Source organism: Molothrus aeneus, chromosome 10, assembly GCF_037042795.1.
Source record: "Molothrus aeneus isolate 106 chromosome 10, BPBGC_Maene_1.0, whole genome shotgun sequence".
NCBI classification, from domain to species: Eukaryota; Metazoa; Chordata; class Aves; order Passeriformes; family Icteridae; genus Molothrus; species Molothrus aeneus.
The window spans coordinates 10,241,081-10,255,415 of NC_089655.1; the positions used below are offsets into that span (position 1 = coordinate 10,241,081).

Consider the following 14,335-nt stretch of genomic DNA (forward strand, 5'->3'; position numbering starts at 1 on the left):
ATGTATGATGTTATCTGATCCTCCTTTAAAAAGAATGGAAAAAACATTGTGACACAGCTGGAAAGTGGTGAATTTGGTCCAATTTAAATACATAACAAATGTGCAAGCAGCTCCCACAGATTTCAAGTAGAAATAGAAATTCACAGCACTTTTCAGGATGAAATCAAAGACATTGAAAATTAGGCTGTCATGCCATAAACCACTGGGTAATTTTTCACAGCCTGTTTTATATGTTTCTTGTATCTAACAAACAACTTGTGTTCCCTGGCTGCTCCTCTCATCCTTTTGCTGTGCACAAACTGTCAGCTGGGAGTCTCAGGACAAGCAGTGCAACACCACACAGGAAGACACCAGTGTTTTTATGTGGAGGATGTAAATCTCACCTTAACTCATTCTTTAAGTATTTTTGGCATCCTATTTATATTACATAGCCAAACATCACAGACAAGCTTCTCAACCAGCTTTTGTCATGAACAAGTGTGTGATTCTCATTTGGGGAATCAGAGCAACAACAGTAAAATACTGACAAAACAAGCCTCAAAGCACAGCATATGCAAACAAGTATTTCACTATCCGACAATTTTTTTAAAGGCCATCCTCTAAAGACCTCATATTTAATTTATGAAAGCTTTTCAGTGATTACATTCAAGACAGATATTAAATATTTCTGAAGGGAAGAGTAATGTGACGAAGATGTTCATAACTTAGAAGTAAATGCACATGTCACGATTTTATTTGAATAGAAAATGTGTGTAGCTAATCAAACCTTGCTAGCTGTTCGTGTGTTTTCCTTTTTAGATTGATTACAAATCAAATAGACTGTACAAGCATAATTGAAATGTGGTAGGTAGTCAGGATTATGTGCATGATCAGAAGGTGAACATCACTTTCATCTTCTGAATGGCATTTTCCTAATAATCAGCAGACTTTCTGAAATTCTTTGTACCACCTCTCCACAGAAATAATAAATGTGGCTTTGGAATTATGAGATTAAGGAAGGAGTCCTGTCTGTACCTAAATACAGATATTTAAGATAGGAGCTTGGGAATTTCACCCTGTTGCGGCATCACTTTCAGCTACTTTTAAAAACATAAAGGGCAAAACTGGTAGTGAAAATGGACTACTGACACTGGAAAGCCAGATTTTTCATAACAGAATTTGAATTTTGGAACAACCTGGGGCCTTGGAAACAAAAAAGTAGGCATATGACAAGCCAAGTGGTTATAGTATCATGATGTACAGTGTTCTTTACTACAAAGCATGAGAATTGACTTCAGTGTAGTGAAGATGCACCTGTCCGTACCACAGAAGTTAATATCTCTGAATACTATAGGAAATGATAACAAAACATTTATTCCAAATGCCTGAAGACTCCTCAGCCACCAGTAAGCCACAGAACTTATCAGTAAAGCATGACAATTTCTTTTTTCTTTACCTTTTCTTCCCCCTGTTTTTTGGGTGGGAGGTGGAGGAGAGAAGAATTTCTGTGATCTAAGTCAATCAGAGCAGAGGGAGAAAAATATGATGAGGTGATCAGGAATTCCTATTATCAGGAATCTGTCAGGCATGCACTAGGTGAGCCAGTGTCACACACAGGGACAGTGACACTGCAGAGTGATCCTTCCCACCAGCAAATAAATAACCAGGTCAGCCTGTGTGGATGCTCTCAGTTGTGCAGGAGGGAGTGCTTCAAGTGAAACAGGCAGATTGGCCTCACCCTCAACACAATGGTGGCTTGCAGGTATTTTGGGAGCCACCAAAGACATTTTGAACTCCTCTTTGGCAGAACAGATTTTAGCAGGTGCTTTGAATTCATCCCTTCTACTCAACAAGAGAACCAAGATTTTGCTGTTGTGAGCAAGGCTAGGAGATCTGGTTGATACTCTTCTAAGGAGAGTCTGCTCTTCTTCCTCTGTTCTCAGTAACCACACTGCCCAATTGTAACATCATTTCTGCAGCTGTAAAATGAAGGCAATTTGTAGCCTATTGTAATTAGTTCCTTTGGTCAGGCACCTATACCAAAATATCTATGAATTAAAAATAAACCTGGTCAAAATGACACCTTATAGTTGGGATATTGGTCCCTACTAAACTCAATTTGCTTATGGGAAATATTTTACCTTAACAGTATCTAAAGTACTTTCAAAAGTACCTATCCAGCAAATGTATTATTTCTAGTGAATGCATATATTTCTTCAACTTCATTATTTTTCCCAGCCCTTTCAATTTGCAAGAAAGCCAAGTTGGTTTAGATTCCTGCTAAACCTTCCAAAATATTGTCTAGGATTATAATAGAGTTCAGAAAGCAATATCTTTTTACCTTGACTAATGATACTAGAAAAGTAAAACAATAGTCTAAAAATAAGTGTTTTCATCTGAAATATTCACAGAAATTTCCTATTCTCTTTAATCCAGTATTGTTTCTATGACCACCTGCAGTTACATTCGTATACTAGTTAAAATGTCAGGGTACATTCTGCTTATTTTAATGCCAAAGAATACATTTTGTCATGGTTTATTCACAACAGATCTTATTTTAACATATTTTACATGCCTGAAATATTCGTGAACAATTCTGATTTGCTACTAATATCCCAAAGAAACAAAAATCTTACCAATTTTGATGCTGTGTGAATATGTCAATGAGTACAGTCTGTGATTAGAGAGAAAAAAACCCTCAAAACTCATTAGCTCAAAAGTATGTTTTTTAAAAAAAGCATGATAACATTGTAAGGGATGTGAAGAAAATGAAGCTGCCTCTAATCACCTTGGCTTTTAATATGATAAAACATGTTTTTGTGCCATTCTGTCAAGATACTGCAAACATTATATTTGGTTTAACTTGCTTCAATTTGTGATTTTTTTTTTTCCATGGACTGTAATGTGATGAATAGGATTGAGTGGTAAGTGAAGGCAACATTCACAACTTTTTCCTCACTTATACCAGCTTAAAAAAAGCATGAGATTTCAGTCCAAGAAACTTGAGCTTTTTTGGCAATATGAGTGCTTATTTCTACTCTAAAATCTACAGCCTTTCATACTCTGTAATGATCACGGGACATTATCTCTGGGAGTCTAACAGTGAATCAGGTCAATGTCTTATTAATTTAATTAATTCCTTGGTAGCATGATGTAGATAAACTGCCACTGCTTTGCAATGAACTTCAGACTAATTATGAAATGTTGTGATCCCTGGGTTTGACGTGGTTAACTTGCTCCCACTGGGATGCACGAGGTGCAGCAGGACCATCTGCCCCACAGCCTGAGCTCAGGTTAAGCTCTCAGACAACTTTATCACTGCCTGCAGGGTGATTCTGTGAGTACCTGCCAAATGAGTATTCCTACACTCACAACTAATGAAAAAAATATAAACCAGCTCTTCCTATTAACTTCATTAAGATCAGAGGTTGCCACTTGTTTCATGCCTTTGGGTGTGTTTGAATTTTACTCTGATCAACATTAAGCTCTTTTAATTCAGACGAACAAAATAAGAAGTATGTACTTAAATCCAGGTTTCACCGAATTCCTTCCTGTTGTTTCATTAGTGGGAGTCACTGTAACAATTGCAGCTACAGAAAGACACAGGTAACATGGAGGTCTGGTTCTGTGTATGCAAAAGCAATTCATGCAAAGTAAATCCAGTCCTACAGCCTCTTTGTTTGTTTCATTATTGGACTTGGACTAGTATTTGTATTTATATTACTTGTTTATGATCTGTTGCTATTTTTTCAGTAGTCAATTATTTTGCTTATACATGATGCCTTAAAAGCCTTGCCTTTTGAATCAGAAAATCACCTGTTGCACTCAACAAATACGTACTTAACTATGAAATAATTTTTCTTGTATGAAATAAAATCTGCTACTATTGCTAGTACCAAGAGCCACCTCTCTCTTATAGTCATATACACTGTTCCATAATGCACAGATTTCCAAAATCTCAGAAGTATGGGTATATTTGTAAAAGTACCAAAACTCTGTGTTTGGTAGCTATACTAACCTTAAATAACATCATGCAAACACTGATACAGGTCACATATGCTACCTTTGGGAATGTGGATAAAGTGACCATTGGATTTCACTGAATTTATGACATGTATTATGTTTAGGATTGAAGGTCTTAGCAGATCCAATGTGATCTATAACTAAGCTCCCTAAGAGCTGTGCTATTACTTCTGTATTTTTAAATGTTCAAGAAGCATTTTGTTTTATTCCAGTTGAGGGGAAGGCCTTATTCCAGAGTTTATGTGAGGATAACGGGTTTTCATTTCAACACCACAGCACGCAAATCTTTTCCTTTTAAAAATAAATGACCTGTTCATTTTTATTAGATGTCTACAATGGTAATACACATTTTTCACTGAGAAGGAGGACATTGCCCTGACAACATAGAAGAGGAACAATCTATAAGTATGTTGTTGAAGCATTACCCTGCTGATTTGATTTCTTCTCTTTTCAAATTGAAATAGCACAGATGGTTATAAATGCATCTTGGGGGAAAAGGATTGGGACCTGATTTAAACACAGTTCTGAAAACTAAGAGTCGTTTCTTTCTCCCTTTAATATTCTGAGGAGCCACTGCATGTAATGAGCAGCTCCACGGCTGATGGAACGCCTGTACATGAAATTCTGATAACTATGCAATCTCACAGAGACTACATGAGGACCACAGATATTTTTCACTGCTAAAAGAAAATACAAGTAAGTCCTATGAAATTCTGTGCATCTTTCTGTATAGAAAGTTTTAACTACACCACAACAATGTACTTGTTCAATGTATTTCAATTTCCCAGCAATTCATGTAATAGATCAAAACTTTTCCAGAAAATAAAAAAGCTCCCATAATACTTGGAAGATAGTTACTGCAAGTGCATGGAGCCAGCTCAGCACAGTGCATAAAGGGTAAATTTCAGTCTTAAAAGTCACTCCCTAGGGTTATACAGGGCTTGCTGACCAGTTCTGAATTTCACTAGCAGTGAAATATGTACTCCAGCATCAAGTTCTGTGTTAGCAGTTTTAGAAAATAACTTTTTCTTTCAGTGATAAATAAATTTAATTAAGACTTACAAATGATACTTTCTTACATAGCAGTCAAGAATAATTAGATGTAAAAGAATTCCACAAGCAAGAGGAAACCTAACTTTGATAACTACTCATTGTGTGTCGTGGGCACTTTCAGTAGCCAGATATTTAATAATAACCAGGCAAGTCTTGAAGTGAAGAAAATTACTGAGGGAAACCCCAGAGATTAATGACAACAATCCAAAGGTTGACAAGACTGAAAAAAGAAGTTTTAAAATTCATTCTGGGCAGCAAATTAATCCCAGATACTGTAGTATTAATCTGCACATGCTAACTTTGTAGTTCTGGTTAAAAGACAACCAGAAATATGCAGTATGGGTTTTTTTCTCTCTTTCAGTGAAGCAGGAGGAAGGGAAGCTGTACTGCACATGCTGTCTGAAGCACTATCGAATCCACTGATAAGCAAAGAGGTGGTTAAAAAATTGGGAAACAACAGCTACCAATTTCTGGCACTGAGATAGTGAGAGATATGAAGTTTTTCAAAGTCCTCATGCCCTGAGTGCCAGGCAGGCTTCCCCTTTCTGCTTCTCCCCAGAGAGCACAGGCAAGAGCCTGTTCAACACACCAGGAGAAGAGGAGCTGCTGCTGCATTTTATCCAGTGAGTTGGTAATTAAAACCATTGTTTTGATGTAGAAGTTTAATTAGTTTTCCTTCTTCTGAGTTAGTGCTCAAAACTAAATGGCTATTAGTACTTGCAGGAAGGAGGAGAAGGGTTGGTGTGCATAGGCAGAGTGTGAACAGAGTGAGTGACACTGCTGCAACTACTGCAGCCACAAAGGGGAGAAGGGATGCACAGGATTAGAGCTGGAGCTGAAAGAGTAGATTAATGGATATTTTCAGGAAAACAGTGAGAAATTCATGTGGGAGGCTAGGGTAGGCAGGATTAGAGAATTCAAACCAGATGGGATTGATTAAATAAGGAAGAAATGGAGATGCCAAGCCTGGACATAAGCAGCATGGTTTGGTCACTGTAGTGTACAAGTGGGTTAGTGAAACAAAGCATGGAAATTCTACAGTTAACTTCTTTACTACTTCCATGAGTCTCCCTCCTCCCTTCACCCACAGTCCCATTCCTCAATGGATCAGATCCCTCGTGCACAGACTTATGACCTTTGACAATTTAGGTTCCTTCTGGCTTTAGCTGATTTTTTATTCTCCACTGACCTCACTGAAGGAAAGCATCTCTGAGAATTTTGTCTATGTTTAACAACACAGGTTAGCCAGGTTAGTGAACTGCTTAAAGTAATTGCCCATGAAAACAGGGCACAGCATGTAATTTCAGGAATTCCCACCAGTGGGACTGAAACTAACATTGGAAGAAGTTAGTGAGTATTGAAGCTTATCAGATAATGTTTCTGGCTGCTACACTCATAATATCTGGTACATTCATCTGCTAATTTGCAAATAAAAAGCATACCCAGCAAATATTAAACTGATTCCTCTGGTTGGGCTGCAGTACTGGTTCTGCATGAGTGCAGAAAAATAAATTTCATCCTCATATGTGACGCCAGCTGCTGCTCTAATGCATGTAGTTTCCTGATAATGGGAGTTCTGACATTACTCACTTGTTCAGGGGATTTATTTGTTCTCTCTAATTTAAATAAGATTTGTAATACATTCGGTTTTCCTTTACTCACAGAGGTGGAAAAATATGGAGAACAGACCTGTAAGTTGTGGTCTATGTGGTCAGTCCCACCAAACACTACCCATTGCTCTTCTTCACTTGTACCATTTCACTCATCACTGGTAATTTTTCAGAATAAATGTTTAGTATTTAGTTCTGTTTATTTGTTGCTTTTGTTTATGTGTTTATTTTTGTTGGCATTTTCTTTTTCTTTAATGATTTATTCCAATGAATTGTTATCTGTAGCTTATTCCCATGGCTGTTGTGGAGTCTTTGCCTGCAATCTTGTCTCCTTAAAGGATCTAAGTTTTATTTCACTCATTCCTAAAAGCACCTTAGTTCAAAGCCACCAAATGTGTTTTCTCTGCTATACAAGATGCAGGCTGCTTTGCTGGAGCACAGGAGCAGCTGTCAGCTCTGCCTGTGACAGTGTTAGACTGTAAATTCCAGAGGCACTCTGTGTGTGCCACATGCCTGCTGCCTGTAAGGAAGCCCTGACACAGCCACAGCTTTTGGATCTCTTCTCAGCTTTAAATATCTTAACTTACCTCCTTTCATCTGTGGTCAGCCCTAGCACGTTCATCAAATGTAAACAGTGCTTGGTTTCCAGCAGGATCCTGTAAAATCAGAAAGGCTTTTCCTAGCCATTCTTTGGGCACTATGTGCCACACCAGGCATATCTGAGATGTAGCAAAGATCATTTTGTGCTGGTGATTCAACACTTTTTTTATTACATGCAAGGCAAGTTCTCAGAAATAGAGAGAACTTGTCTATTCTTGGGCTCGTCTTTTCACTTTTTAAAACTTAAAACCTGCTACTTCTCATCTCTGTTCAATGTACAGGCATTTTAATTTTTCCAAATTACTATTCAGTCTAATGTTGCTTCTAAGCTCCACTGCTGTTTCCAATTCTGAATTGAAGAACACTTTTAATTCCTCCATTTCTTTCTAGTATTTACACAAAAGGTGTGTTGAAAGCAGGTTCCAGTCCAAAAGATGTGTTGAAAGACTTTTATTTGCAGCCAATATTTCTTTCAGATACATAAAACTGCATATGTTTATAGGTTTGGTTTCATAAGCTTGAGCAGAAAAACTGCAGTTTTACTGAAGGGGGTGGCTGTATGTCCTTAAGCAGCAGCATCCCAGATAGTCACTAACACAGGGGCCAGAAACAAGGAAGTTCCTGCCTCATATGTAAAAAGCTCATGCATTTTCCTTCCTGTCTCTCACCTGATGAGGCAAAGTGCAAGCTGGCATATTTTTTTAATGGGGGGATGTTTTTCCTCCACCATAAAAAACCCCAACAAACCAAAACCAGCCACAACAAACAAACAAAAACCCCCCAAAATAAATCCTTATAGATTACATTTCCAGCTCCCCAAGTGCAACATGCATCAAAAATGCTGTTTGAAGGGAGAATGGCAGCTACTGGTTCTGTGCAGTTCTCTGCAGCTGCTCATCTGACCCACAGGCTAAGTGTTCACTGCAAGAAGCTGCTGCTTGAAATGCTTAATTATCAGAAGCCTTAAGGCCACTTGCCTGCACTGCTCTGCAGTGACTCTGCCATCCCAGCCCAGGGCTTATGGTTTTGCCTCCAGCTATGGAAGCCAAAGGAAGGGAAGGTACTGAGCAGGAATTGATGTGCAGCTGAGTTTTTGCTGAACTCTGGGAGTGATGGTGATGTGTGACAGTCAGCAAGTGGGCAGAGCTGTGGCCTCGACTGAGGAAGGGATGTGTAGGTGACTGAGATAAGGTCTAAACAGGCACAGAAAGAGGTTAATGCCTGAAGGGATTCTGTAAGGAAAATGAAAAATACCCTTGATTTCTAACAGTTTGACAGTGAAAACTTTCTTTGGTGAGGTCAGCAAAGCTAACTCCTAAATGCTGACATTCAAAGTTTGTATTTCTCAACAGCTGTTGTAACTACATCTCAGTTAAAAGTTGCCCAAGTATTGTATGGTGGGCATAATGAGCTGCAGGTGTATGAAGACAAGTTATCTGTCCCGTGGCTTCCCAGATGTGCCTTTTTTTTTTTCCCTCAGGGTTTCCTGATGAAGGCAGGAATGACCTGAATAATCTACTTGCTGTTCTGGTCACCCTTCCTGGAGTCCTGGGATCCTTACTCCTAGACAGAAAGCTTACAATTAAAGCTTCAGCAAGGAAAGGGTTACCTTGATTAACAATTAACAAGCAGCTGTCAAAGTGAGCCTCAGGAGATAAAAGAGAACGGTAGGTCTTGCTGTAGGGATGTCTGACCTGCTTAAGCTCTGGGAAGAGAATCACTCTTCAGGAAGATGAAAGAGGTACCTTGCTCACATGAATAAGATTAGCCTTGGCCTTGCTACAGAAATAGGCCATTCTATCTGGGTTAATAGGCCTACAGCAGAGGTGAAGAGATGACCAGATGGCAGAGCTGGTTTCCTCAGTTTCTAAACTGGTCTTGGCTGGTCTAGGACTGGTTTCCTCAGTTTCTAAACACAGTGATGAAAAGCTTAGCAACAACTGTGGAGTTGGAAAATGACTGCAGGCCTGTGAGGAGGTAAATTTGTAACAATGAGAACAAGACCATAGGCAAGGAAAGCAGCAGCTTGTCCAATTCTTGATACCTTCAAAACTGTCTTGCTGGAATATCTGTTTATCTTGGGGTCAAGATTGCATTCTACCCAAGTTTTGTAGAGTGTGAAATACAACATGTCATGTCAGATAACCTAAAAGCCTCTCTTGCCTTAAAGTCTGCATCCCTCTCTCTTTCAGATACTGACTTCCCATAAAATACTAAAGTTACTATAATATCTTTGCTATTCATAGTGTAAAAATGTATTAACATTGCTTGCCATGATCAATAACAAAAATTAAAAAGCTAAATAATTTTCTCTTCACCATGATATGTCAAGGGAAAAATTGGCAAGGACTATTTCTAGATCAGGCAATTCAGATGGAAGTGCAAAAGCATTATTAAGGATTGGTCAGTAAATGTTATTGATATGAAACACTATTCCATCAGTCTCTCTAAGGGATTGCTTTAAAGCTTTTTGTTTCTTTCAAGTAAATAGAAGCAATTTCTCCTCAAAGTAATTATCACCCACTGAGGTGTCGTTGTCCCTCCCTCCCCCAAGTAGTTCCTCTTGTGTCTTTAGGTAGTTACACATCGTTTCACCATCTTCCTTTTTGTTGTGCAGTCTCCAAACTTTATTTCTATCGGTTTTTTACGACTCATTTAGACATTGCACTGGGAGCAACTAAACCAAAACAAATTGTAATAATTGGCAACATATGCTTTTTATCTATGATAGTTTTAAATGGTACAATTTCTATACTACTTCTGTCTGCCTGCTACTATCAAAATGCAATTTACTTGTGATTGTTGAAAATTATACTTAACCACATCTTGCATCTCCGGCAGGCTCCTGCTATCCGTACATCAATTTCCGTCTTGCAGGAAGTTTTGCGCTAATCGGTTCTTCATGACCGCTATAAATGCGCGTTTGGTGGAGCCAGGGTAACAGAACTACAGTGATTTTTAGCTTTTTTTTTCATCGTGAAGCAATCTGATTAACTAGGTAGCGGACACGCGTCGAAGTGATTTAAGCACAACATCCTAAAGGTATCATTAAGCACTAATTAACTTACCGACTCTCTCGAGACGCTACGGCATGAGAACCAGCTGTTAGGGCGAATTTAGACGACAATGGCTATATTTTCTTTCTATTGTAAGAAAAGCCCTCTAGTTCCTGCTTTAGGCGTAGGGGCAAAGCCGCGGCGGGTGACCGAGCACCTCCCGGCAGGTGCGGCGCGGAGCCCGCCCTTCCGCGGCCGCACGCGAATTCCCGGAGCCCCTCCGCGCCCGGCAGCGGCTCCGCTCCGCCGCGGGCACCGCGGAACCCAAGCGCGGCTCCTCAGGCCGGGGACCCCCGTCCGTCCCGCGGGCTGCCGCGGCGCGGAGAGCGCGGTCGGGGTGCCCGGCAGCGTGAGGCGCCCAGCGCCGATACTCACCCGGCGGCACCGGCGGCTCCGCGGCCGCCCTCGCGCGGCGCGGCCCCGAGCGGCAAGGCCGGGAGCGCGCAGGCGGCGGCGCGCGGGGAGGGGCGCGGGCCCTACCTGGGGGCGGCGGGCGGGGGGCGCCCGGCCATGGCGGCGGCGAAGGCAGCGGGACCCTCCGCTCCGGCCGTGTCGGGGCAGCGACGGCGCGTCCCCGGCGCTGCGGCGCCTCCCGGCCCTGCCCTCCGCCTCACTCCTCCCCCGCCCGCCCCGCCGCCTCCGCCGGCCCTCCCTCGCGGCCGGGCCCCGCGGGGCCCTGCGCTCCCGGGGGGTGCGGGCTGCGGCGGGGCCGAGCGCGGCACCACGGACGCCGCAGGGAGCCCCGGCGAGCGCCGTGCCCCCGCAGGACAGCGCCGTGCCCCGCACTCCTCGCACCTGCGGACCGCTGCCTGGCAGCCGGTGCCCGGCCGGGACATGCGGGAGGCGGCAGCCGGTCGGAGCTGTTCGCTGGAGCGGTGAAGGTGGCGGCTGCGGGAGTTCAGGACGGCTGCAGAAGTTGCTGGCGTTGTGCTCCGGCTGCAGTGTGCGAACGAGGATGTGACAGCGAGGTGCTCGTTGGCTCCAGAGAGAAACGGGCGATCCTTGCCGAGTCCTCGTTACGAATGTCATGATGTTCCTGGAGCCCCAGCCCCGTAAACCATGTGATTTAAATGACGGGGATTGCTTTCTGTCTGTCTCAGATGTGACACACAAGCATCTAGAGTTAACTACAACTTACGTCTTGTTTTGAGCTTATTCAGACTATTTTATTTGTTTACTTTCCGCAAACTTTTCCTGGTTTGTTTGCTTTTTCTTTTCAGGAAAATACCAAGTGTTTAGGTTTAGCTCTATCATGTTTGCATAACCATGTCAGAGAATCTGTGCAATGCAAATGGTTAGAACTGGTCTCTAGTCATGAAAGGAGAGATTAAAAGCACTTGACTCGCAAGAGTTGGATGTGCGGTGCAAACATTGTTTTGAACCTGGAGCCTCCTGGGTTCAGCAGGAGTCCTGTTGCCTCAGGTGTGAAATTTGGAGGGCTGGAGACAACTGGTATTGCCTTGTAGTTCCTGGCAAGATTCCACTTCTGCTGAGATTTGTTTTCTATAAGTTTAGTCTTAAGGTCAAAGCCCAAGATGTGCCCTGTCCAGTTAGTTGATGAGTGTTATGCTTCTGTTAGTTGCATAGCAAACACTCAACGGGAATCCAGCTGTGAAACCATGGCAAGGACTTACACAAATCTACAAATGCTGCTGAAAGCTTGACTCCTGTATGGTGAGCCCTGCTCTTTAGTCAGTGCTCTGTTCAGAGATTTGTTGAGTGAATTCAAAGACAAAGAGGAAGGGCAGGGGGGCAAGGGCAGTAAACCCATGTTTGGACAACCTTTTTTTTTCTGCAATAAAGATTCAGTGTTTCTCTTCTTTCAATACATCATTCCTTTGTCTTTTCTACACCTTGCTATTCCCTTTAGTTGGAACATCATTATTAAATCGTGAAGTTTAGTGAGTTTTGGAAGGGCCTGGGGCATTTGGAGAGAATTATTTTGTATATTAAATCAGGTTTTGTTCTCTGTTCCAATTTACAGTGTGGAAATTTCTTAACCAACTTTGGCCAGAGGCACAGTATAATTTAACTACTGAATCAACACTTTTTGTTGTTAAGAAAGGCTACCTGAAACCTGAAGGGTTTGTTATTGGTGATTTCCACATAACCAAGAGGAAGTTTCATCTTAATTTTTAAATATCTCAAGATTTTGTGCTAAGGATATGGATTACACCTTCTCTCAGTATGTGAAGTGAAATTAGAGACAGAAATGATAACAGCTACGTCATGATCACTGAAGTTAAAGGTCAATCAAAGCAAAGAGATTGGGTTTTAAATGTAAAGTGGAGAAGCTGAGGAAATAGAGACACAGCAGCCTAGCAGGGGTGTTGGACTAGATGGTCTCCAGAGGTCTCTTCCCTGATTTCTGTGATGCTACCTAGGAGTCTCTTAGGTTGCATTTAAGCTACTGATTAAAGCCAGTCAAGCATTTTTTGTTTTATAGATGTGGTTTTCACATTCAGATGCCTGGGTTCACTGAACAGCTTCTTCAGAATTGTTAAAATCTTTTGCTTCTCTTGTGGAGGGGAAGGCCAAGCAGACCTTCAGTTAGGGACTGAAAAAGGAAATTACCATTTTCTCTCAGTGATGTTGTCACTCCAGAAGTTCATAACAGGTTTTCTACTCTCTAATTTCAGATTTTTTGCTCTTCTGATTTGACAAAAGGGAAGAGCTCTGAGACAGAAAAAGATAGGAGAGGTTTTTCCCTCTTTAGGGGTGGGACTATATGTTGCTCAGTCTCACTTTTATGTTTGATTTTTGTTCCCTGATGTGATAAGGCTCTGAACCCTGTTTTTTTCTATCATAAACACTGCCATTCATCAGTCCCTCACTGCAGTAGATAGCACTGACACTACCAATGTACTGGTTTTGTTTGATTTTTATCATATCCTTGTACATGAAGTGAAGCCCCATGATTCTGCCTATGTAATTTGATTTCTTCTCTTTTTTTCCCTTTGCATTAGTAAATCTTTATTTTCTGTTTCTGTCATCCTGCAAAAATTTCACAAACCTGTTGCACAGACATGTCCTCTTCTATTGCTTCTTCTCACTATTTCAGAGTCCTTCTTTGAGCCAGCGATTACCGTTTGAGTTCTCTGCAATCTACCAGAATTATCCTTTTCTCAGGTAGCCAGCACCCCTTTTCACTGAAAGCCCACAGTCTTTATTTCTGAGGGGTTTAGCCAAGAACTACTTTGTGGCTTTGTTCTTATTCCTTGACAATGTTGGCACAGAGCCTAAAAAGAACTATTCTTTTTCTGGAATCCAACTTGACAGAAGAGAACTGATTACTGTCACACATTCACTTGTTTCAAAGCTGTCACCAGGAGGGTATTTTTCTCTCAGCTTTTAGATATGAATTGGCACCAGGAAGAGAATACTGTGGCATTTTAGTTAGCTGTCTTTTATGTGTCAGCCTAGGACTCTGTTCCCATACTGGATGACAGAAGGTTATGGCCAGAGAATACAATATTCTTATGTTTTAAGGGTACAGACTATTCCAGTTGTTAAGATTTTGCTGATTTCAGCTTTTATAAAAAATGACTGCTTAAAAATAATTAGTCAGTCCTTCTGTTGGGAAAAGAAGCAGAAGAAACTGCTGCAGAGCTGTTAATTTGAACTGACAGAAACTGAAACAATAGCACCAAACCAAGCCGACTGTCTCCTAAGAAAATATGTCAGTCATTCCTGAAAATCAGAGGGAGCCAACCTTACACTAGGACTTTGATTAGACTTCAGCCATTCTTTGAGCTATTCCATACTCCATCTGGTCATGGTCCTGCACAACGTGCTGTAGCTGACCCTGCTAGGCTGTGGGGTTGGACTAAGTGCTCTCAGGAGATCTCTTTCAACCCAGAAGATTCTATGCTTTGATTATGATGTATGATTCTGTGTTTCATTATATTTCAAGTTTTGTTTACTTGCAATGAAAAACTCTCCCTAAAAACTGTGCTTAAGCATGACTTGGTTTGTCTCAGGAACTCTACAACTCAGTACTGACCCTGTAGCTGG

The 14,335-nt window shown here is 41.4% G+C and overlaps 1 protein-coding gene across 4 annotated transcripts in view; it reads right to left on the reverse strand.

The window, feature by feature from the left end:
• Window positions 1–11,323, reverse strand: part of SPHKAP (SPHK1 interactor, AKAP domain containing) — a 64,451-nt gene extending 53,128 nt beyond the window's left edge. For 2 of the 4 annotated variants that reach the window (XM_066556241.1, XM_066556240.1), the window contains exon 1: window positions 11,117–11,323. In XM_066556241.1, the coding sequence (XP_066412338.1) occupies window positions 11,117–11,157 (41 nt within the window). In that variant the 5' untranslated portion in view covers window positions 11,158–11,323. Of the gene's footprint in view, window positions 1–10,696; window positions 10,712–10,801; window positions 10,849–11,116 lie in introns of those variants that run through there. The other 2 variants (XM_066556242.1, XM_066556244.1) reach the window with 2 other exon arrangements.
• Between the last annotated feature and the right edge of the window lie 3,012 nt (window positions 11,324–14,335).